The following is an 18,819-nucleotide window of genomic DNA, read 5'->3' on the forward strand; positions in this document are numbered from 1 at the left end:
GGGCTTTAGGGAAGGATGTGACAGAGAACTGACCTTTCAAAGAATGAGCACAATTTGTGACTAAGTACCTCTTTTAAATGGTGTTTAGCAATTGCTTTCTGAATACCTGTCTTGACTGTCCAACAGTAGCTCCATGGGGGCAGATATCCTGGTGAGCACTGTGCTAGCCACATCGCAGATACCCTACGCGTATTTCTTAAATGAAAAATATTCTTTCTAAGACAGTGTTAAAAAATAATGAGTAAGAAGGTCATTAATCCCTGATAGCTTCATAAATGAGATATTCTTCTACCCAAAGAGATGCTGCTCTGCAAATCACACCCAGGGAATTCTGCTCCTTTTGGCCATGGTCCCATCAAGACACGCAAGGTGGTCATTTCAGAACCCTATCAGTGTTCAACCTGGGTAACTCGTGAAATAGTCAAGCTCAAAAGATTCTCAAAGTGATTTTCTGGGAAAATATTCTACTGTAAAGAGGGTCAAATCCATTCTGTTGCCTTTAAAAAATTTTCCTGGTTGCCCACTGGCTTCTCATGAAACCGGAAACCAGTTTTATCCAATCTATTCTCAAAGCACTACCCTACCCCATGCCCGTGTTCCACGTTTGCCCTGTCTCTGACTCAAGGAATGAATGCCTGCAAGCCACGGTGTTCTAACCCATTTCTCCCTCAGTCTCTGACTGGGCAGGAGCCTGCTGATGGATGACACACTCCCATCACACCTGCCACACCCCGGTCTACACCACAGAAACTAAGGCTGTTGGTTGACATGGTGGTTGCTAGCAATATTTCATTTCCATTTTGACTGAATTCACCACAATCCTATTAAACCAAAAATATAATGTTTAGCCTCTTTAGCATATAGACCACAGGGCTATCATTTTTTCTTTCTCTGATCTTCTCATTTCTATTCTCTTTCTGACCAAAGCCCCATCTTGGAATATCAAAAATGTGTTTGAGGATCACAATAATCACCTTTACCCACCGTTGGGTTTGAATATGCCAGTGACTGAGGGTCCGGAGAACCAAGTCATTTACTCCAAAGTCTCTCTTTGCCTCCAGCACTTGGTCCTGGAAAGGTGAGTTCTGAAACCCTCTGTTCCCAGAAGTCTTCACGCATAGAGTAGAATAAAAATACCTGGTCTCTCCTGAGGGAAATGAGATCATAGGCACTGAAGTGCTTTGAGATACTCAAAGAAAAGAAACATGACACAGCCTTTTATTATTTCAGATCGTGAGACCAGGTCAGAAGGGTCTTTATACTCATCATGATACTACTGCTTTGAATACCACACAGATCAGTGACATTTCTCATTCATTTTCCCCAACCTTGTGGGAAAAACTTTCCAGGAGTACAGGATCAATGAAGAATACAGTGTCACGAAGCACAAACGCTGTCACAAATGACAGTCACGTTACCATGCTGAATTGTCCAGAGAAGCTAACCAGTTACTACTCAGGGCTGATGTAAAATAGATGCAACACCAAAATGAGATGAAAGAGAATTCAGAATAAAATTCCGTCCCTTGGAGCATATTCCATTGGCTTTCTCTGCTCCTGCTTCCGCTGGTATCTGGCCTTCTGGTAGAAAATGATGATGGTTACAGTGACTATATTTAGAAGAATGACGAGCAGTATGAGCCAGAACGAGTATCCATAACTGTGGGTCGTTCCTTTACTGGCGGTTGCCGGGTAAAGCATGTGGAACAACTCTTCAGAGAGTTGGTTGGACTGCGTGTTCGCCACAAACAGTATCATGGTCACAAAAACGAAGGATGCTGAAAAGAAAATGGAGTTTCATGCATGGCATGGTGATACAGTTTCTAATGTCACTTATCTTTATGGAACACATATATATGGGAATGTATTCCATATCTACACGGGAGTTTACACTCTTTTAAGCACTAGGGAGAAGGTACAAAATTGTAAGACACAAACTAGATGTCTAGGCATAGAACACTAAAGATTGTGCAGGGCTGTGTAGGACCAACAGCGAATGTGCTGACTCAAACGCTTTCAGAAGTAGTTGTGCAACTGGTCTACCAAACAGCACACTTCCTAGGTGGTGAATGCAGTAGTGTGCTGAATGAATGAGTGAATAGGACAGTTCAGAGAGAAGCTGTATAAGGAGGTCTGGGAAGAGCTGAGGAAGGACAGGGCATCACAGATGGAAGAAGCCGCCTCAACAGAGACCCTGGGTGGGCAGTGGGCCTGGAGCACCTGGGACTGTGAGATACAAGCTCAGCTGCTGGGGAGAGGTCCCAGGGTCTTAAGAACTGGGTACCAAGACTGGGCTGCCCTGAGAGCCACAAATGCCATCCCAGGAGCTTGAATCTCATGGCATATGATGCCACTGGCAAGAGTGTCTAATCAGGAGGGATCTCCTTACAAAACTCATTAGAGAAGAGAACTTATTGTATGTTTCTGTTTTCCCTTTTTTATCCTTCACAATATCCTCCACTAGAAAACATTCTTTTTTGTTTGTTTTGAGATAGGGTCTCACTCTCCCCTGGGCTCTGAAGTGCAGTGGCACGATCTCAGCTTACTGAACCTCCACCTCCCGGGCTCCATTGATCCTACCACCTCAGCCTCCTGACTAGCTGAGACTACAGGCACATGCCACTATGCTTGACTAATTTTTTATGGAGACCAGCTTTTTCTATGTTGCCCAGGCTAGTCTCAAACTCCTGGACTCAAGTGATCCACCTGCCTCGGCCTCCAAAAGTGCTGAGTGTGAGCCACTGTGCCCGGCCCTAAAGAACATTCTTCAGTATAGACTTGGGAGAGCCACTTTTGTCTAGTTAAAAGAATGTAGTTCTGGAATCAGAGAGGGCAGGATTGGAAATCCCAGCTAGGTGAACTTGGACAAGTCATGTAGCCTTTCTGAGCCTCATTCCTCATCTTCCAAAGGGAATGATATAGAGACAAAAAAAATGTAGATTAGGGATTTTGCAGTTAGCTAGTGCTGGAAGTGGGCTGGGAGGGGGTGATAGCTAAAGGGCATGGGGTTTCTTTTCAAGATGATCGAAATATTCTAAAATTGGCAGTGGTAAGGCTTGCACATGTCTGAAAACATACAAAAAACCATGGAATTGTATACTTTAATGGGTGAATTATATGGTGTGTGACTCATGTGTCAATAAAGCTGTTAAAAGAAAGGTTTTGGAGGATAACGATGCCTATGTTCCAGGACCTGTGATGAGGCCGGTGAGCAGGCTCACCCAGTGAGGTCTGATATGCACAGGGGGCCGCCAGGGGATCCTGGCCACGGAAGCCCTTTGAGACTCTGTCTGCCGCCACATACCCGGAACTCAGTGGACATCAAATGTATCCTGCTATAACCCACACCCAGGGAAACCTTCCAAACGGTCCTTCAAAAGGCCTTAATTAGAGAGGTTTTGTATGAGGAGAATGTTTTAAACACTCCTTGATGACAGACCTTCATCCTCAACGTAATGGTTTTATTTCTTAATAATTTGTCCGCACAGAAGCCCTGGCCCTCTGAAGCTCTCCAGGTGCCTCACAGCCTTAATTATCTTTCATTTTCCTCTTGTGAAGTTCCTTATAAAAGCTTAATCATAAAGGGGCAGGATGAATATAGGCTAAATGCTTTTTTCCAGAGCAGACTGCCTAGAACTTTGATTTGAATGGGGACGGGCCGACACACAGACACAAAATGCAAACCTGAGTCCCCTTTAGTGACAAGATGCCGAGAGCCTCTACCTGCCAGGCTTCTCCAGCCTCTGGGACAGAAGGATTTACAGGGGCTGGAGGAAGCCCCGGGGTAGATGAGGAGCTTCGGAAGGCTCACGGACCCTGGCTTCTGTCCTGGCCTGTGACCATCAGGCCCTGTGACCTCCTGATCACTTTCCACTCTCTGGGTCCCTCAGATGAGACACAAATGTCTGCAAAGTTCTCTCTGGCTCCAAGCTTCTCGCAGTCGACAATTTTATCCCCTGAGGCCAGGATGCAGCCTCATCAGGTCAGTGTGGTGCAAAGGGTAGGCTGAGGTCAGAGGTCACGGGAACCTAGGAAGTGAGACTGCTGTTTGTCTCCTCAAAGCAGAACCTGCTTCTTTCTATCAGAAACAAGCCAGGAAACCCACTTCCTTCCCTACCCAACATCTGCTGGCCAAGCAGAGGTTGTTCAGAACCAGCCCCTAGGAGTTTGGAGCACTTCCTTCTGGCCCCAGGACTCCCAGAAGTCAGTCTGATCATGCTGTCCCACGGCCATGACCCAAGGCAAGAATTAAGACATCTCTGTATACAAGCCCTTCTGCAGTCTGAGCCTCCTGGAAACTGAGAGTTTCAGTAAGTTCTCCAACCCTCAAAGCTCCTGTGAAGAAAATCAGGAACCCCCAAAGGGCTACTTTGGGCAAAAGTCAGGCCTATCAAAGCGTTAGGGTCAAGAGGCCTCAAGGGGCATTTAGAGGAAGCTAAGCTGTGCTGAGGCTTCTCCCAGGCAGGCATCAGAACGCAATCTGCTGCTTACACATCAACCTCTCAGGTTGTTTTCTGCCCACCTCACAGCCTCCCTCTGTGTGTTAGAACTTGCTCCCGAGCCAGGAAAGGAAGGTGGCAGGAGTTCCCTCTCCGTCCAACAATTCTTCGTGGATAGGAGTAGGCAGGGATACAGGAAGGCTGTCTGGTCCCTGTTTTTCATGTCTTCCTTCACAAACATGCATGAGGCCTCTGCTATATGCAAAGCCAGCCCATACTTTGCTGCGGAGGAGCAGAGATGTGGAAGCCACAGCCTAGTGGAAAAGGTGGCAGACTTTGAACCCTGAAGGCTGTAGACACAGCAATGCTGAGCCCCTGTTGTTCGGCTGGCGCCACACCTGGCCCTCCACTCTGGTCCTGGCGCCTGTTTTCCCTCCAGGAACGCAGGCTTCCTTCCCCACTCACCCCTGTGGCTGGGGAAGGGCCGACTCCAGCCTCAGCTCCAGGATGGGCAGGTAGCCTTGGCCAGTCAGTGGATGGCTTGGGGAATTGAACCCTGCCAGCTACAGAGATTGGTCAAGGGATGGGAGAAGGGCAAACCAGTGCAAAGTAGCCCAGGACTTTCTCTGAATTTGGAGGAAATAAGTTTTTTTCTCCTGGGGCTGCCACCATCAGCAATGAGCCCAGAGTGGCCAGCAGTCATCTTATCTTCAAGAGGATTGATCCGGCCCATTAATGAATGATGGAGTCAATGCTGGGGATTTCAACAGATGGAGCAATGGCAGGAAACAGTCCTGACGACACGGGCCGAGACCCTGACTCGAGCTGTGCCTGAAGCCACTGCTTCTCGTACTTTCTTAGTTACATGAGCAAAAGTACAAATAATCTATCTCTTTACCCTGGGCATAAGTACCAATTGGTTTACCTTGGTTTGATTGACTGGAGTGAACCATCATCATACAAGTAGCTTAGGCAAGGGCCTCTGGCATTCAGGTGAGTGTATCTGATTTTGTAACAAAGTCCCTTAACCTCTGACACTCAGCTCTGCTATAAGAACGGGAAGCAGTGATATTCATTCTACAGGACTTTTGTGCCTCATCCATAGTGGCTGCCCATTAAATTGGGGGATTCATTTGTTTTTACCCCCAAGTAATAAAAGCACAGAAAGAAAGAGCCAGTAATATATGAATGTGGTTAAACCAGCCTGACCCCAAATCCTCGGAGCTGAGGTGTGAGAATGTAATGTGACCCTTGTCCACCTGTAGTCCTGGCTTAATGCTTTTCCATTTTAAAAAGCATCCCTCACTGTCCTACCTGTGCTGTGCTGGGGCCAGTTTGTACATCTCAACTCCACGTCAGTGATCTCACATTGGGTGTTTGAAAATGGCCATATGGCTGTGTTTACACCATTCCAATCACCAGGGCTTTTTTCTGTTTTTGTTTGTCCCCACTGGAGAGCCAGTTGTTCATATTCCTCAGCACACCTCTACTCCATGGCATGGAGACGCTGGCCTTCTCCAGCCACCTGCGCCTGCCTCGTGGTAAGGATGACACTCAACAGAGGGACAGGATGATGCTGCCCTCAGCCCCTCCTCTGAGGCTTCCTGACATGTCTGATATCCAGAGCCTCCTTCCTGTGCTTCAAAATTTCAGGCCTGTGTTAAAATGCACACCTGGAGCTTACATGAAGCCACCTCAGAAATCATTTCCCTAGGACAGGCTTCATTCCCAAGGTCCAGTTTCAATGGTGGAGAGAGGGAAAGAACAGGAGAAACCTGACTGCCCGGTGGGAGCAAAAGGCCCTGAAGGCAGCTGGGCAGGGCAAAGAGGTACTTCCCCAGCCCTGCTCTGGGCAGATGGGTGGCTGCAGAGCCCTGGAAAAACCCAGTGAAAGCCAGAAGACTGTGAGTCAAAGCTGGGACCCACTTCCCATCTGGGCTCCGTCCTCCCAGCACCACACCCATGAAACAAACAAAATAACCAAGCAACACCACCCAGCAACACCCCAGGCTCACAGGTAGCCCACAAAAAAGTATTGCCCCCAGATTCTCTTATGTGCCATTATCTGTGGCTCTGTGGCACGACCATGCAGAGATGTCATGTGTGGAGACCAAGTGGACTCTTGTCATGTGGAGGAGGAAAGAGAAGGAAGTGTGTGCTGGTGTGTTCATGTGTGCGTGTATGCACGTGTGTGTGTGCGTGTGTGTGCATGTGTATGTGAGTGCACGTGTGTGTGCTTCTATATGACACACAGAGCCTAGTTTGGAGTTCAACACATGGCAGGAGCCCGGTCAATATTTTGTTGACTTTTGTGCATTTTGACTTCTTATGTTAGAGTCTCAAAAGCAAAGGCTGGCTTGTTACACGCCTCCTCAACAGTGCATTTAAAACAGAATTCTATTTCCAGAGATGCTTCATAAACACTTTGGACTGACAAAATAAACCCCAGCCCTCAGCTCATGGGAGGTCCTCATAGTTTCCTTGGCGTAAACGTGACTGTGTATGTTCATGCATGTATGAGAGGCAGAGACATGGGGACAAGCGGGATGCAGTTCTCTGCAGAGCACCGAGTCTCACAAGGCCACTCACCGCTGAGCCCGTTCCAGGTGTACACCCCCATCGGCCCCAGGAACGTCTGGTAAGGGTTGCTGATGCTGTTGTAGAAGGTAAACCCAGAGCTCAGCAGCGATGTGATCAAACTCAGGACCAGGAACAGGATAGTCACCGAATGCAGAGTTTTTTGGGAAGAATTATTCAGTATCTCTAAAACTGAAACAATGTTTTGTGAGTGCATAGCACATAATGCAAATACCAGCTCTGGCCTGGCATTCCTCCCCACCCTACCCTCTTAGTTACTTGAGTTAGCAGTTGTTGGATGTCAGTTAGAGATATCAGGAGCCTCCAAGTCATGCAAGAACAAGACCCGCATTCCCCACTGGAGGCTGGTTGTTGAATCAGTGGTTGGATGGGTATAACCGTAACACTACAGATAACTGGATATTTGTCCTGATTTTGCAGTCCCCTAGGAAAGAGTTTACCTTCCTGGATACTGGCAGCAGGGCTGGACAGCCTTCCCATTACTGAGCTCAGGCTCCATCCTTGCCAAGGTGCTTTTCACAGTTTCATCAGTGCCCCTGTTGCTCTGAGCACTAACTCGACTTCCACTTGGAGGCACTCACAGGATAGGTCACCCTGAAAACCTGTGCACTGTGAGAATCCCACAAGCCCTGTGGCGTCTGGGGTAATTCCATGAGTCAGGGGTGGCATCAGCAGAGAAAAGCCTAAGAAAGGTGACCAGGAAAGTGGAAGCCGAAGGCTGACATAAGAAAATGACTTCCGTTGGTGCAAATTGAGTTGTGGGTCCTACTTCAGACTCCACTTCCCTGGGGCCAGAGAGGACCAGATGCCCAGAGGGCTCCAACGCTGGGGACGGCTGGGAATTCGCCCATGAGTGAGCCTTGCCTCTGCTTTGCAGGGAGAACTCTTCTGAATCCTAACAGCATTGGATGAAATTTGCATATTTCTTAAGTGCAGAGGAGCTCCAGGCATGGAAGGACACTCTTATAAAATGAAGCAAAGGTACCCTGGCTGTCAGTCCTGGGTTCCTGGTTTTGCCTTTCTCGGGCTTCTGACCGCCACTAGCCATCTCCTCCACCTGCTGTTTTGTGGAGGACGCAAGGCCCAGGCACCACAGGGCTGCACTTACATGTAAGCCCAGCACAGCCAAGGGCTGTCACGGTGTGTGAGGCCCTGTGGAGGAGGCCAGCACATTAAATAGTGTTTACAGGGATGTTCCACGAAAGTCACCAGGACATGGGAGAAAGTGATTAGGGAGAAAGAGTTCTGAGTCACAGTAAGGCCACAGCAACATCACTGGGAACAGGTGGGTAAAAACAAGTGAAAGGCTCTTTCTTTCCATTCTGGTTTCTCTGGTCTCCAGGGAGAGAGCCTTGGAGACCTCACATCTTTATCTGGAGCAGCTTTAAAGAACAGAAAGTGAAAAGGCCAGGTAGGATCTCTGGTTTCTGGGCCTAGGGGTGGTATTCCCTCAGCGTATGCCCACAGGTCGAAGGTCAAGGAGTTCCTAATGGAACCAGAGTGTTTCAAAGAATTCAGAATGGGAGGCAGGAGACCCCAGGGTGCTGTGGGCACCCAAGGGAGGGGTCACCAAGTCCCCTCCCCTTTCCCTCCCTGCATCGCTGTAATGATTTAAAAATTCCTTATTATGCTGAGCCCAAATCTGCATCTCCACAACTTAAACCCAGGGGTCCTAATTCTCCTTTGGGAATCATACAAAATTCACTTGCTCCTTTCCTGCCTGGCAGCCTTTCCAAATATTTGAGGAGGGATATAAATCCCAACATGATTAACAGCCCACGTTTCTGGAGTATTCTCTGCTGGATGTGACTACAAAGTCCCTGCCAGCCTGGCCCCCTGCACATACTTTATTCTGACTCTATTTCTCTTTCTCTCTTTTTCTTCTGTTTTTGGTGACAGAGTCTTGCTCTGTCACCCAGACTGGAGTGCAGTGGCAAGATCATCGCTCACTGCAGTCTTGATCTCCCAAGTTCAAGCAAAGAGTCCTCCTGCCTCAGCCTCCAGAGTAGCTGGAACTACAGGATGTGCCACCACGACCACGCTCAGCCAATTTTTTTAATTTTTTTTTTTGAGTTGGAGTTTCGCTCTTGTCGCCCAGGTTGGAGTGCAATGGTGCGATCTCGGCTCACCCCAACCTCTGCCTCCCGGGTTCAAGCGATTGTCCTTCCTCAGCCTTCCAAGTAGCTGGGATTACAGGCATGCACCACCACGCCCGGCTAATTTTGTATTTTTAGTAGAGATGAGGTTTATCCATGTTGGTCAGGCTGGTCTCGAACTCCTAACCTCAGGTGATCTGCCAGCCTTGGCCTACCAAAGTGCTGGGATTACAGGCGTGAGCCACCATGCCCGGCCTTTTAAAAAATTTTCTGTAGGGACAGGATCTCACTATGTTGCCCAGGCTGGTCTCCAATTCCTGAGCTCAAGTGATCCTCCCTCCTTGGCCTCCCAAAGTGCTGGGATTAGAGGCCACCACACATGGCCAGATAGACACGGGGCTCCCAATGAGACCCAACACTCCCCTTGGACAGGAGGACGTCATCACTCCATTTTTGAACCTCTTAATTCTATTCGTTCACTATTGTTTTCTTTTTTGGCTCTTTAATCAGCAGGGTTCTATGAGGAAGAAAAGTTTCCTCCCATTGAACAGAGTAGGCATGAAGGAGATGTGGCCAGCAGCTTGCAATTGGGTGCCCGAGACACAGCCTCAGGGGCTGCTGGCAAAAGGGTCCTGTGGTAAAGACCCTCATCCCGAGTGGTGCAGGTCTCGGGGTGGAGCCTCCTAGACCAGGAGTGGGAGAAGCCCCAGAAGCAGCAATGACAGGTAACCCAAGGGCTCTGGCTGCAAGGGAGAGCAAAAAAGTGCAGGAAAGAAAAGGGGAGGAGAGAGAAAAGGGCAGGAGGAGCGCAATGTGGATATGCCTCACAGCGGTTGGCATGGCCGCATGTCCCTTGAAAACCCATGGGAGAAGGGAGAAAACCAGGAGAAGACTGGGCAAGCCTCAGCTCAGTGGCATGAGGATGATGAATTCACCACCCTGCTCCTCAAGTGGAACTGGGGACTGTGAGCAAAGTCCAGCTCGCACAGGTACAGCCTACTTGTGCTCAATAGTGACTGGACTATTTTGCAATTTCTGCTAGTAACCCATAGAGCGTGGTGAAATTCTCAGCATAGTCTTGGGCTATGCATCCCAGGGAAGGGCTCTAGTGGGGCCTGGGTCACGCCAGCCACTGCCTGTTGCCTGGGCGGGAATGGGTGGGGCCTGCTGGGCCTGCCTTCTGGGTGAGTGGGATGTGGCCACCTGGGCTGGGACCTTTTCCATCCCTGACATGAGGTGAAATTTCTTGCCTCTGCCTATTGCTCACTGCAGAGGTGCAGCCGTTGGGGGATTAATAGTGCTACAATTTAGCACACACTTGTTTTGAAAGTAATAGAGGGTGACACTGGAGGAGAGAAGGAAAAAAAGCTACAGCACGTAGGACACACCTGTTCAGGGGGACAGGTCAGAGGCTGCAGATGAGTCACCATAAGAGGGAATCGCTTCCCATTCCACACTCGCCAGCTCCTCCTGGATGCTAAAGGGGAAACTCCAGGATCTATCCCAAAGGTTGCTGGGGACTAAATGAACTCACTCCTTAGCAAAAAAGGAGCTGTGTCCAAGGCCCCTGCAGTGGCTTGCAGTATTTTTCTGCTTTACACACTTAGTAAAAGCTGTTTTTGGGTATTCACTGGTAAATGGTTCACATTCCCTTTTTTTTTTTTTTTTCCAGAGTAAATTAGAAAGTGACAATTGAATTTAGTTTTGTTTGTGACTTTTGGTAAGATCTAATAATGTGATTTTTCAAAAGGGAGTCATTTGGGGCCTGTTGACTCATATTTTCTGCGTATTAAGGTGGCAATTCATCTTGATTCTAACTGCTGCATTTTAAAATTATCTTCCGGCTTTCTGAATTTCCTGCCACACAGGTCTGACAGCTGTATCTCCGCTCCAGCTCCTGGCTCAGAACTTAGACAATACAAGCTGAAAATTCAGGGAAAGTTACCAAGAATGAAATAACAATAAACTTCCATAGCATCTGACAGCTGCTCTCTGCCTACAAAATTAGCAAACACATTCCGTTCTTTTTCTTCCTTTTAGGGGGCAAGCGTGTGAATCAGGAAAGCCACCTCACAATTGGCACTAATTGCCCCAGGAAAGAGCCAAGAACAACGTGGCCAAAGAGAAGAGCGCCTGGCCTGCAGATCCTGCAGCTGGGAGGCAGAAACATGCTGCTGGGCAGTGGATAATGGGTGCCCATGAGAGCCATCTGGACATCCGGGCTCCCCACGCAGGAAAATGTAACCCTTCAGGCCCCACTTACCATCTGCCTTTTGAGTTCTGGTTTTCTATAAGTCCTCGGACATCAAGGGAGAGCCCGTGGCTTTGTGAGTGGATGAGTGGGAATTACTGTGACTCTCTCCATAAGCACCTGGTCACCAGGGAGCCTGAACAGGGCAGCTCCCAGTGCCCATGGGAGGAGTCATTCTATCAACAGATCTCCAAGTGTGGCCTGGTAGCTCTCCCAGGGAGCCCAGGCTGGTGCCCCAGCCTCTCAGAAAGTTGCCAGGGTTCCTTGGGGAGAAGTGGCCTGAGCTTGGGAGGGCACACTGTTTGTCCTGTCTACTCTCCCCATCACAGTGTGGTTATATCTCTGGGGGCAGATGATGAACCTGCTCTCCAGGAGAATCTCCTTATGTGGACAGGGTAAGTAGGTAGTAAGGTGGGGGATCTTTATGAATTCTGGAGAAATAAACTTCATTTGTTCTTCTCTTTGCAATTCATTAGTTTCTGCAGCAGGTTTATTTTTCTAATTATTTTTAGCCTGGGCTAATGGTGCAATGTTGAGCTCCCCGAGAACACATGGAGGTTGGTGGAGAAAAGAGACTAGTGGGCGGGGGAGTGCCAGATTGGGAGAGACTCCCGCCAGCTGCAGTGGATCCTGACTCGGACGCAGCACTGAAAGGCCAGCCAGGAGCCGAGCTTTCCCTCAGTCTGCCTTGCTTCCTTTGCAAGGTTGTCCAGAGCTTTTGCCAATAAATTCATTTAATTTCAAGCAGGCCACATCCAAAGGACTTAAAAAACAATACCCAGTACAGCGATGCCTGTCAATCTAGTGCCTGGCCTTGGTGGAAGCTGGTTGTTGTCAACACTGAATTAGGATCACCTGGGAAGATTTTTAAAAAACGAGCAGGTCAGGGCCTCATCCCGCGGAGATTGCTATTCATTTGGTCCAGGGTGGGGATGCTGCACCTGCATCCCAGGTGATTCTACCTTCCGCTGTAGGAAACGTGACTGCTCAAAGTCCCACATGTCTGCAAACCACACTGTTCTTGGAACTGAGAACAAAGAGTGCAGTGTCACATGAGGAGAAATATCTCTCATAATAAAGTCCAGCCTGGGCTGGTGACACCCTGTCTCTACAAAACATAAGAAAAGTGGCTGGGTGTGGTGGTGCGTGCCTGTGATCCCAGCTACACCAGAAGCTGAGGCAGGAAGATCTCTTGAGCCCAGAAGGTAGAGCCTGCAGTGAGCTATGATCGCACCACTGCACTCCAGACTGGGCGACAAAGCAAGACGCTGTCTCAAAAAAGAAAAGAAAAATCTTGCCGGGAGCAGTGGTTCATGCCTGTAATTCCAGCACTTTGGGAGGCCGAGGTGGGCAGATCACTTGAGGTCAGGAGTTTGAGACCAGCCTGGCCAACATGGTGAAACCCTGTCTCTATTAAAAATACAAAAATTAGCTGGGTATGGTAGTGCATTCCTGTAATCCCAGCTACTAGGGAGGCTGAGGCACGAGAATTGCTTGAACTCAGGAGGTGGAAATTGCAGTGAGCCAAGATGGCACCACTGCACTCCAGTCTGGGTGTGAAGCAGCCTGGGTGATGAAAAAACAAAACAAAACAAAACAACAACAACAAAAAAAAAACTATCATAAAAACGTTTCCTGTCAAAATGATTCTGTAAAAAATACGTTCTGGTCAGTGCATAGGCTGAGTAATATTTGAAATGACATTCACAGGAATTCCATGTCCTAAATGTGAATGACTTGTTTTGCCATGATTGCCAGTGTGAGGAAACAGAGCACATTGTGCTTCCGGGACCCTGACCACATTTTCAAAACACAGAGTTAAAGGAATGACTTCTTTTTACATGGCACCCAAGATCCAGAACCGAGAAATAGGTGGGTGGCCACAGTGTGAGCTTACACCTCCTAGCAGCTCATTTTTCAGGATTCTGTCCTCCAACGGGGCTTTGCAGACATGCATTTCCCCCAACCCCCTTGCTTCCATGCAGACCTGCACATACCATGCTCCAGCAGTGAGTGCAGGGCACTGATTTTAGCTGAGGAGGGGTCTTCATCTCACACTGAGTGGTGAGCCCTCCAAGGCCAAGAACCACGTGCAATTCCTTTCAGTATCCTGAGCCCCTTATACAAGCAGCAGCTGCTCAGGGAAGTTTTTCGGAACAGAAATTAGATCTCCAGGACTTTGGGAGTAGCAAAGACAACCTGCTCACAGGTGGACATACAGGACCTGTCACTTTTCATCTGGATGTTGGGCAAACTAGGATGCAGCCAGTCAGCCTGAGCTGCCCGCACCCTCCAGTTACACACTGGAGGATTTCCTTACCAGGTCTGAAGGATGATTTTCCCAACAGATTGACCAATGTTGGCTGAATTATTTTGGCACTTTGAAATCAGCTGTCATTGCTTCCTTCTGCTATTTCATTTCAAATCTACAGTCAAAATTGGCTCAATATGATAAATACCATGCAGAAATATAGCAGAGCTTTGCAATAATTATTACTCTTGGGGGACTCTTGATGTGACCTCGCCCTAGCCAAGAAGCTGCTATGGTTAAATTCTCAATTGGAATAGTCAGTCCACCACTGCTGGGCAAGAAAGGGGCATTTATACAGATTTGATTGTACTGCCAATGGTTGGTTTCTGATTTGAAAGAAGCCCCGGGTGGCCATGAGAAACCACAGGAGAGCACCCACGTCTCACTGTGCACACTGCAGGGCTGCTCCCAGGGGAAGCATCCCCGGATCGTTAGCAGCTGAACACCGCAAGTTGAAGATTCCAGTAACATGACTTTCTCCTGTCTGAGAGAACTGCTTACAGGTGTTCAAGCCCAACGATTATTACAGTCATTGGCAATGAAGACCCCCTAGGCTCTGAGAGGTCCTTAGGTGTCAACCAGAGTGACAGTGCAGCCCCTTCATTAATTGGGTGGTGGTTCACCTTCTTCAGCACCAGGAGGTTGGGCAGTGACTTGGGGAAGGTCAGAATGTGGCTCCCCCATAACAAAGACTGAAAGTAGAGATCCAGCAAAGGGAAGGCAAATACTCTGCCTGGCTGTGCTCCCACCTGGGCTGCCACACCTACCTGGCCCTGGGCCCTTTCAGGGCTCTCCTTGACAAGTGCCTGCTTTGGTCCCCTGACATCACCATGCTCACCTGCATACACACAGGGCTTTAGAGCCAGGTCCTGACCCATCCTGGCCTCCTCTGAGTCTCCGTGCATAGAGATAGTTGATGCTTTCTTTGAAGCCATTTGTCTCAAATTGGAAATCAACTGGTTCCAAACAGATGCCATATGGGAACCAAAAAAACTTGTAGGTTTTGTCTCTTACTTAAAATTTCTTAAATGTGTCTGAGGCTTCAGGGCACTTTTTGGTTTTGAAAATGCTATTCACATAACTGAAAGCATGACTGAGTCTTTGAAAGTTGCTGTAAAGCCAATGTTCCCCATCCTTATGGGAAGCTGAGGTTGACACCAGAGGAGATGTCCCTGAAAGTCTATGGCAATGCCAGGGGAGACGCTGCTTTTGCTAACATCTAAATGACAAATGTGTAACTTGGAACATAACCAGGTTGCTTTGGATTTAAGAAAATAGTTTCATTAACCAAGTCATAAACACACTAGAGCTAGAACTTAGAGCTAGTGTCTAGGACTCAAACTTCTTCATGCATTACACAAGGACTAAACATTACATGTGTATAAGGTAGAAAATGATGCATATTTATAAGTCAAAAGGTAATGACTGTATGATACCCAATAATGCCTGTATAATACTTGCATACAACATTGTTCAAAACAAAGTCCATTTAATGTGTTACATAATTTACAAATGTTTTTAAATTCAGAAAACATGAAGGTAGGTATCAAACCTCAAAAGTCAAATAAGTAGCTAAATCAACTGATTATTCTCAATGAACTTTTAATTTTCCTCTATTGAGAGGTGGGCATTATTATACAAGAAATCAGAAAAAAAAGTTTAGGAATTCCTGTCAAATATACAACTAATAAATTAATGGAAATTTAATATAATTTCCAACCATTAGATATTTTGGAGGTAAATTAAAATCAGTTAAAAAATGAACTTGAGAAATAGAGATAATAAATTTTCCATTTTACTCTTTCCTGCATAGATGCCACTTGTGAAGTTCTAGACAGAGGTTGTGGCTCCAACTAAAAACCCAGTCAACACAGTTAAAACATGTGTTCCTACTGGCTATTCAATGCCATATTGCTGCCACATATTTTTACTTATTTACTTGTCAGTCAACTTGGTAGGTATTATTTAAATACAGCCACTGCTAGAATGATATAGACTATTGTATTAATAGACACAAGCAGAACCGAGGAAGCTCAAATAATGACATGGCAAATTTCCAAAATTATGAGTTAGGCTTGTATCTTCAGCCTAACCCAAAACTTACAAAGAAGTTGTTTTTGAATGGTTATTTGGCCCAAATATAGAATGACACAAACCTTAATTCAATCTCACTATATCCATTCAAATTAGTTTATCATTTACCTGCAAACTTTTTCTTTGGTTCTGCAAGTCCGTGACTCAATTCTTGATTACTCTCCCCACGAAAAAGTCCGTAAGCGATGAAAATGGTCCCATTTGAAGCAGAGTCTCTAACAGCAATTGTACTGGTGATCCATGCTTGTGTCCCAAGAATAGAGCAAATTACAATGAAGGACCCAAGGCTGGTGAAAAAGCTTGATAAGAACATCAATGTCTTCTTTGTGGTAGGCATTTTCACAGGAAAATAAGTTCTCTAGGACAAAAAAATGAATATCTTCTTACAACACTTTTGGACCTTATCTTTGGAAGTCTAGTATTTAGAAATGGAGTCTAACACTTTGTTGTCAAATATAAAATCTCACTCTTCCTGAGGAAGGGTTATGCTAATAGACATTGAACTCTGAACATGGCCATAAAATTAACAGTAGCTGAACTTTGATCTGGAGTAAGAGGCTGCTATGGTTACAGCCAACCAGCATGAACAAGGGGTGGGCGTGGTCTTCCCAAGGACTTCCTCAATCATGCAATTAATTTGTAATCCTTGGCCAAGTGTCACGGAAGCAAGTTTAGCCTACCATATCACGACAGGAGTAGAATTCCTAAATAATAGGGCGTGGAGGATCTGTATTCCCAAAGCGTTCCTAAGTCTAGCAGACAACAACATGAAACCCCAACTCCTCCAAGAATTATTGGAAATATGTAAACATATACTTCACTATTGTGGACATTTATGTTGTTTCAATTTCACAATTATGACTGAGAAAGAACAACACCCAAATATCTTTAAGCATAAACCTTTTTTCATATCTCCACTTACTTCCTTGCTTAAACTTCTAGAAGTTTGATGAAGTCTGTGGATTTTTCTGAAGTTTTTGCTATACATTGCTCAGTTTCTTTACTGGTTAGTGATTTAACTCTTATAATTGTTTCAAGAGGAATCCTAAGGAGGGTAAGCCTTTGTCAAATGTATCGTGGAGTGGAAAGAGAAAAGCTTACACCTCCTTATGCTTTATACCTCTCTATTTTTAGACTTTATCAGAGAGGTATGGCTTTCAAATTTCCTCTTGATCATATTTGTGTATTATTTAAATTATATCTTGAGAAGTTTCATCTTTATCACCTTTTGGTACTCTGATAGAGGTGGTTCTGAACATTCTTGCTTTTGGTCATTATAGCTGTATCCACTCTGTTGAGTGGTAAATAGTTTATAAATGGTCATTTCTGGACTTTAGAAAAACTCTCCCATTTGGCAAAAAGATCATTTCTTGAGATGATAAATAGACATTCCTAGCATGTTTTCCATACCTCTTTTTACTGTATTCTTTGATTATTTAGTAATATCGTATTAAGTTGGTGCAAATGTAATTGTGGTTTTTGCCATTGAAAGTTACATTTACTTTTAATGGCAAAAAAACGCAATTACTTCATCCTCTACTTTTCTTCATTAACACCTAACTTATTTGTGGAATTGGCTGATCATCTGTCTTTTCCGTTATTGTAACTAGATGACATGCTCCAGGAGGTGGACATGTTTGTTTTGTATACCACTGGATTCCAGGGACTGTCAAAGAGCCTGGCCCAGAGAAGACACTCAGCAAACATTTGTTCAATAAATTATTGGAGATACATACACACATACTCTACTACTGTGGACACTTATGTTGTTTCTATTTTAAAATTATGATTAAGGAAGAACAATGCATGAACATCCTTATGCATAAACCTTTGTCCATATCTCTGATTATTTCCTTGCTTAGACTTCTAGAAGTGAGTCAAAGTCTGTGAATGTTACTGAAGCTGTTGCTACACATTGCCCAGCTGCTCATTAGAAAAAGATACCAGTCACCCACCATGCCCTTAATACAGTGAAGGTGCACACTTTCCTACATCTTCAAAACATGTATATTATTGGGAAAACTTACTCTTTTTTCCATTTAAGTCTATTTATTTTGACCACACTCTTATAGGGTGGGACAGAATTTTAGTAGTTAGTTCCTTCTTGCCCTGTTCCTACTGAGGAAAATAATTTTGTATTTGTTATTGTATTTTGTATTACATAGGCCTATTACAAAAATGTATTCAAATGTAACGGGCAAGAACAAAGAAGAAAGTAAATATAATAAATAATTTATCCTAGAAGAAGTAATTGTGTTCATAGTTGGGCAAAGACTTTCATACCGATAGCTTTATGTCTTAGCTTCCTGCTGCTATAACTGAATACTTGAGGCTGGGTGATTTATAAAGAATAGAAATTTATTTCTTAAGGTTCTAAAGGATGAGGAGTCCAAGGTCAAGGGGCTGCATCTGGTGAGGGCCTTCATGCTTATGAGGACTCTGAGTCCTGAGGTGGCACAGGGCATCATGGTGGTCAGACAGCAAGTGGGCTGACAGTGCTACCTCAGGTCTCTCTTCCTCTTCTTATAAAGCCACCAGTCCCACTCCAGAGAAAACCCATTGATCCATTAGTCCATTAGTCCATGAAAGAATTAATACATTCATGAGGGCAGGGCCCTCATAACTCCATTGATTCGTAAAAGTGGCAACTTTCCATACTGCCACACTGAAACTCACCAATATGAGTTTCAGAGGAGACAAACATCTGGTGTAGCACCATGCACACATTTATAATAAAATTGAGTCCTACTCTATGTTCTATTTTATAATCTGCTTCACAAAAATTTCAATAACTTGCCATGGCAATCCTTTCATGTCAATAGATCACATTTACCATTGTACAAAGCAACCACAAATTATTTCTACAAACTCTTTTGGTGGACATTCAGGTTGTTTCCAGCTTTTCACTGCTGTACCCATGATGTGGTGATACTCCTTTTATGTTCGACCTTGCTAACCTTTCTAGGTATTTCCTTGAGATAAATTCTGAGAAGGAGAATTGTTGAGTCAACCAAAAATATGTGTACACCAG

The 18,819-nt window shown here is 45.8% G+C and overlaps 1 protein-coding gene across 1 annotated transcript; it reads right to left on the reverse strand.

Annotated features, from left to right (window-relative positions):
• Positions 1-1,177: 1,177 nt before the first annotated feature.
• On the reverse strand, positions 1,178-16,387 carry CLRN3 (clarin 3). The gene is made up of 3 exons (XM_002821277.5): positions 15,897-16,387; positions 7,028-7,207; positions 1,178-1,777 (listed from the first exon to the last, which is right to left on the reverse strand). Exons 1-3 carry the CDS (start codon positions 16,123-16,125, stop codon positions 1,506-1,508), a joined length of 681 nt encoding a protein of 226 aa, XP_002821323.1. The 5' UTR covers positions 16,126-16,387; the 3' UTR covers positions 1,178-1,505.
• Between the last annotated feature and the right edge of the window lie 2,432 nt (positions 16,388-18,819).

The sequence above is a fragment of the Pongo abelii genome, chromosome 8 (genome assembly GCF_028885655.2).
Source record: "Pongo abelii isolate AG06213 chromosome 8, NHGRI_mPonAbe1-v2.0_pri, whole genome shotgun sequence".
In the NCBI taxonomy this organism is placed as follows: domain Eukaryota; kingdom Metazoa; phylum Chordata; class Mammalia; order Primates; family Hominidae; genus Pongo; species Pongo abelii.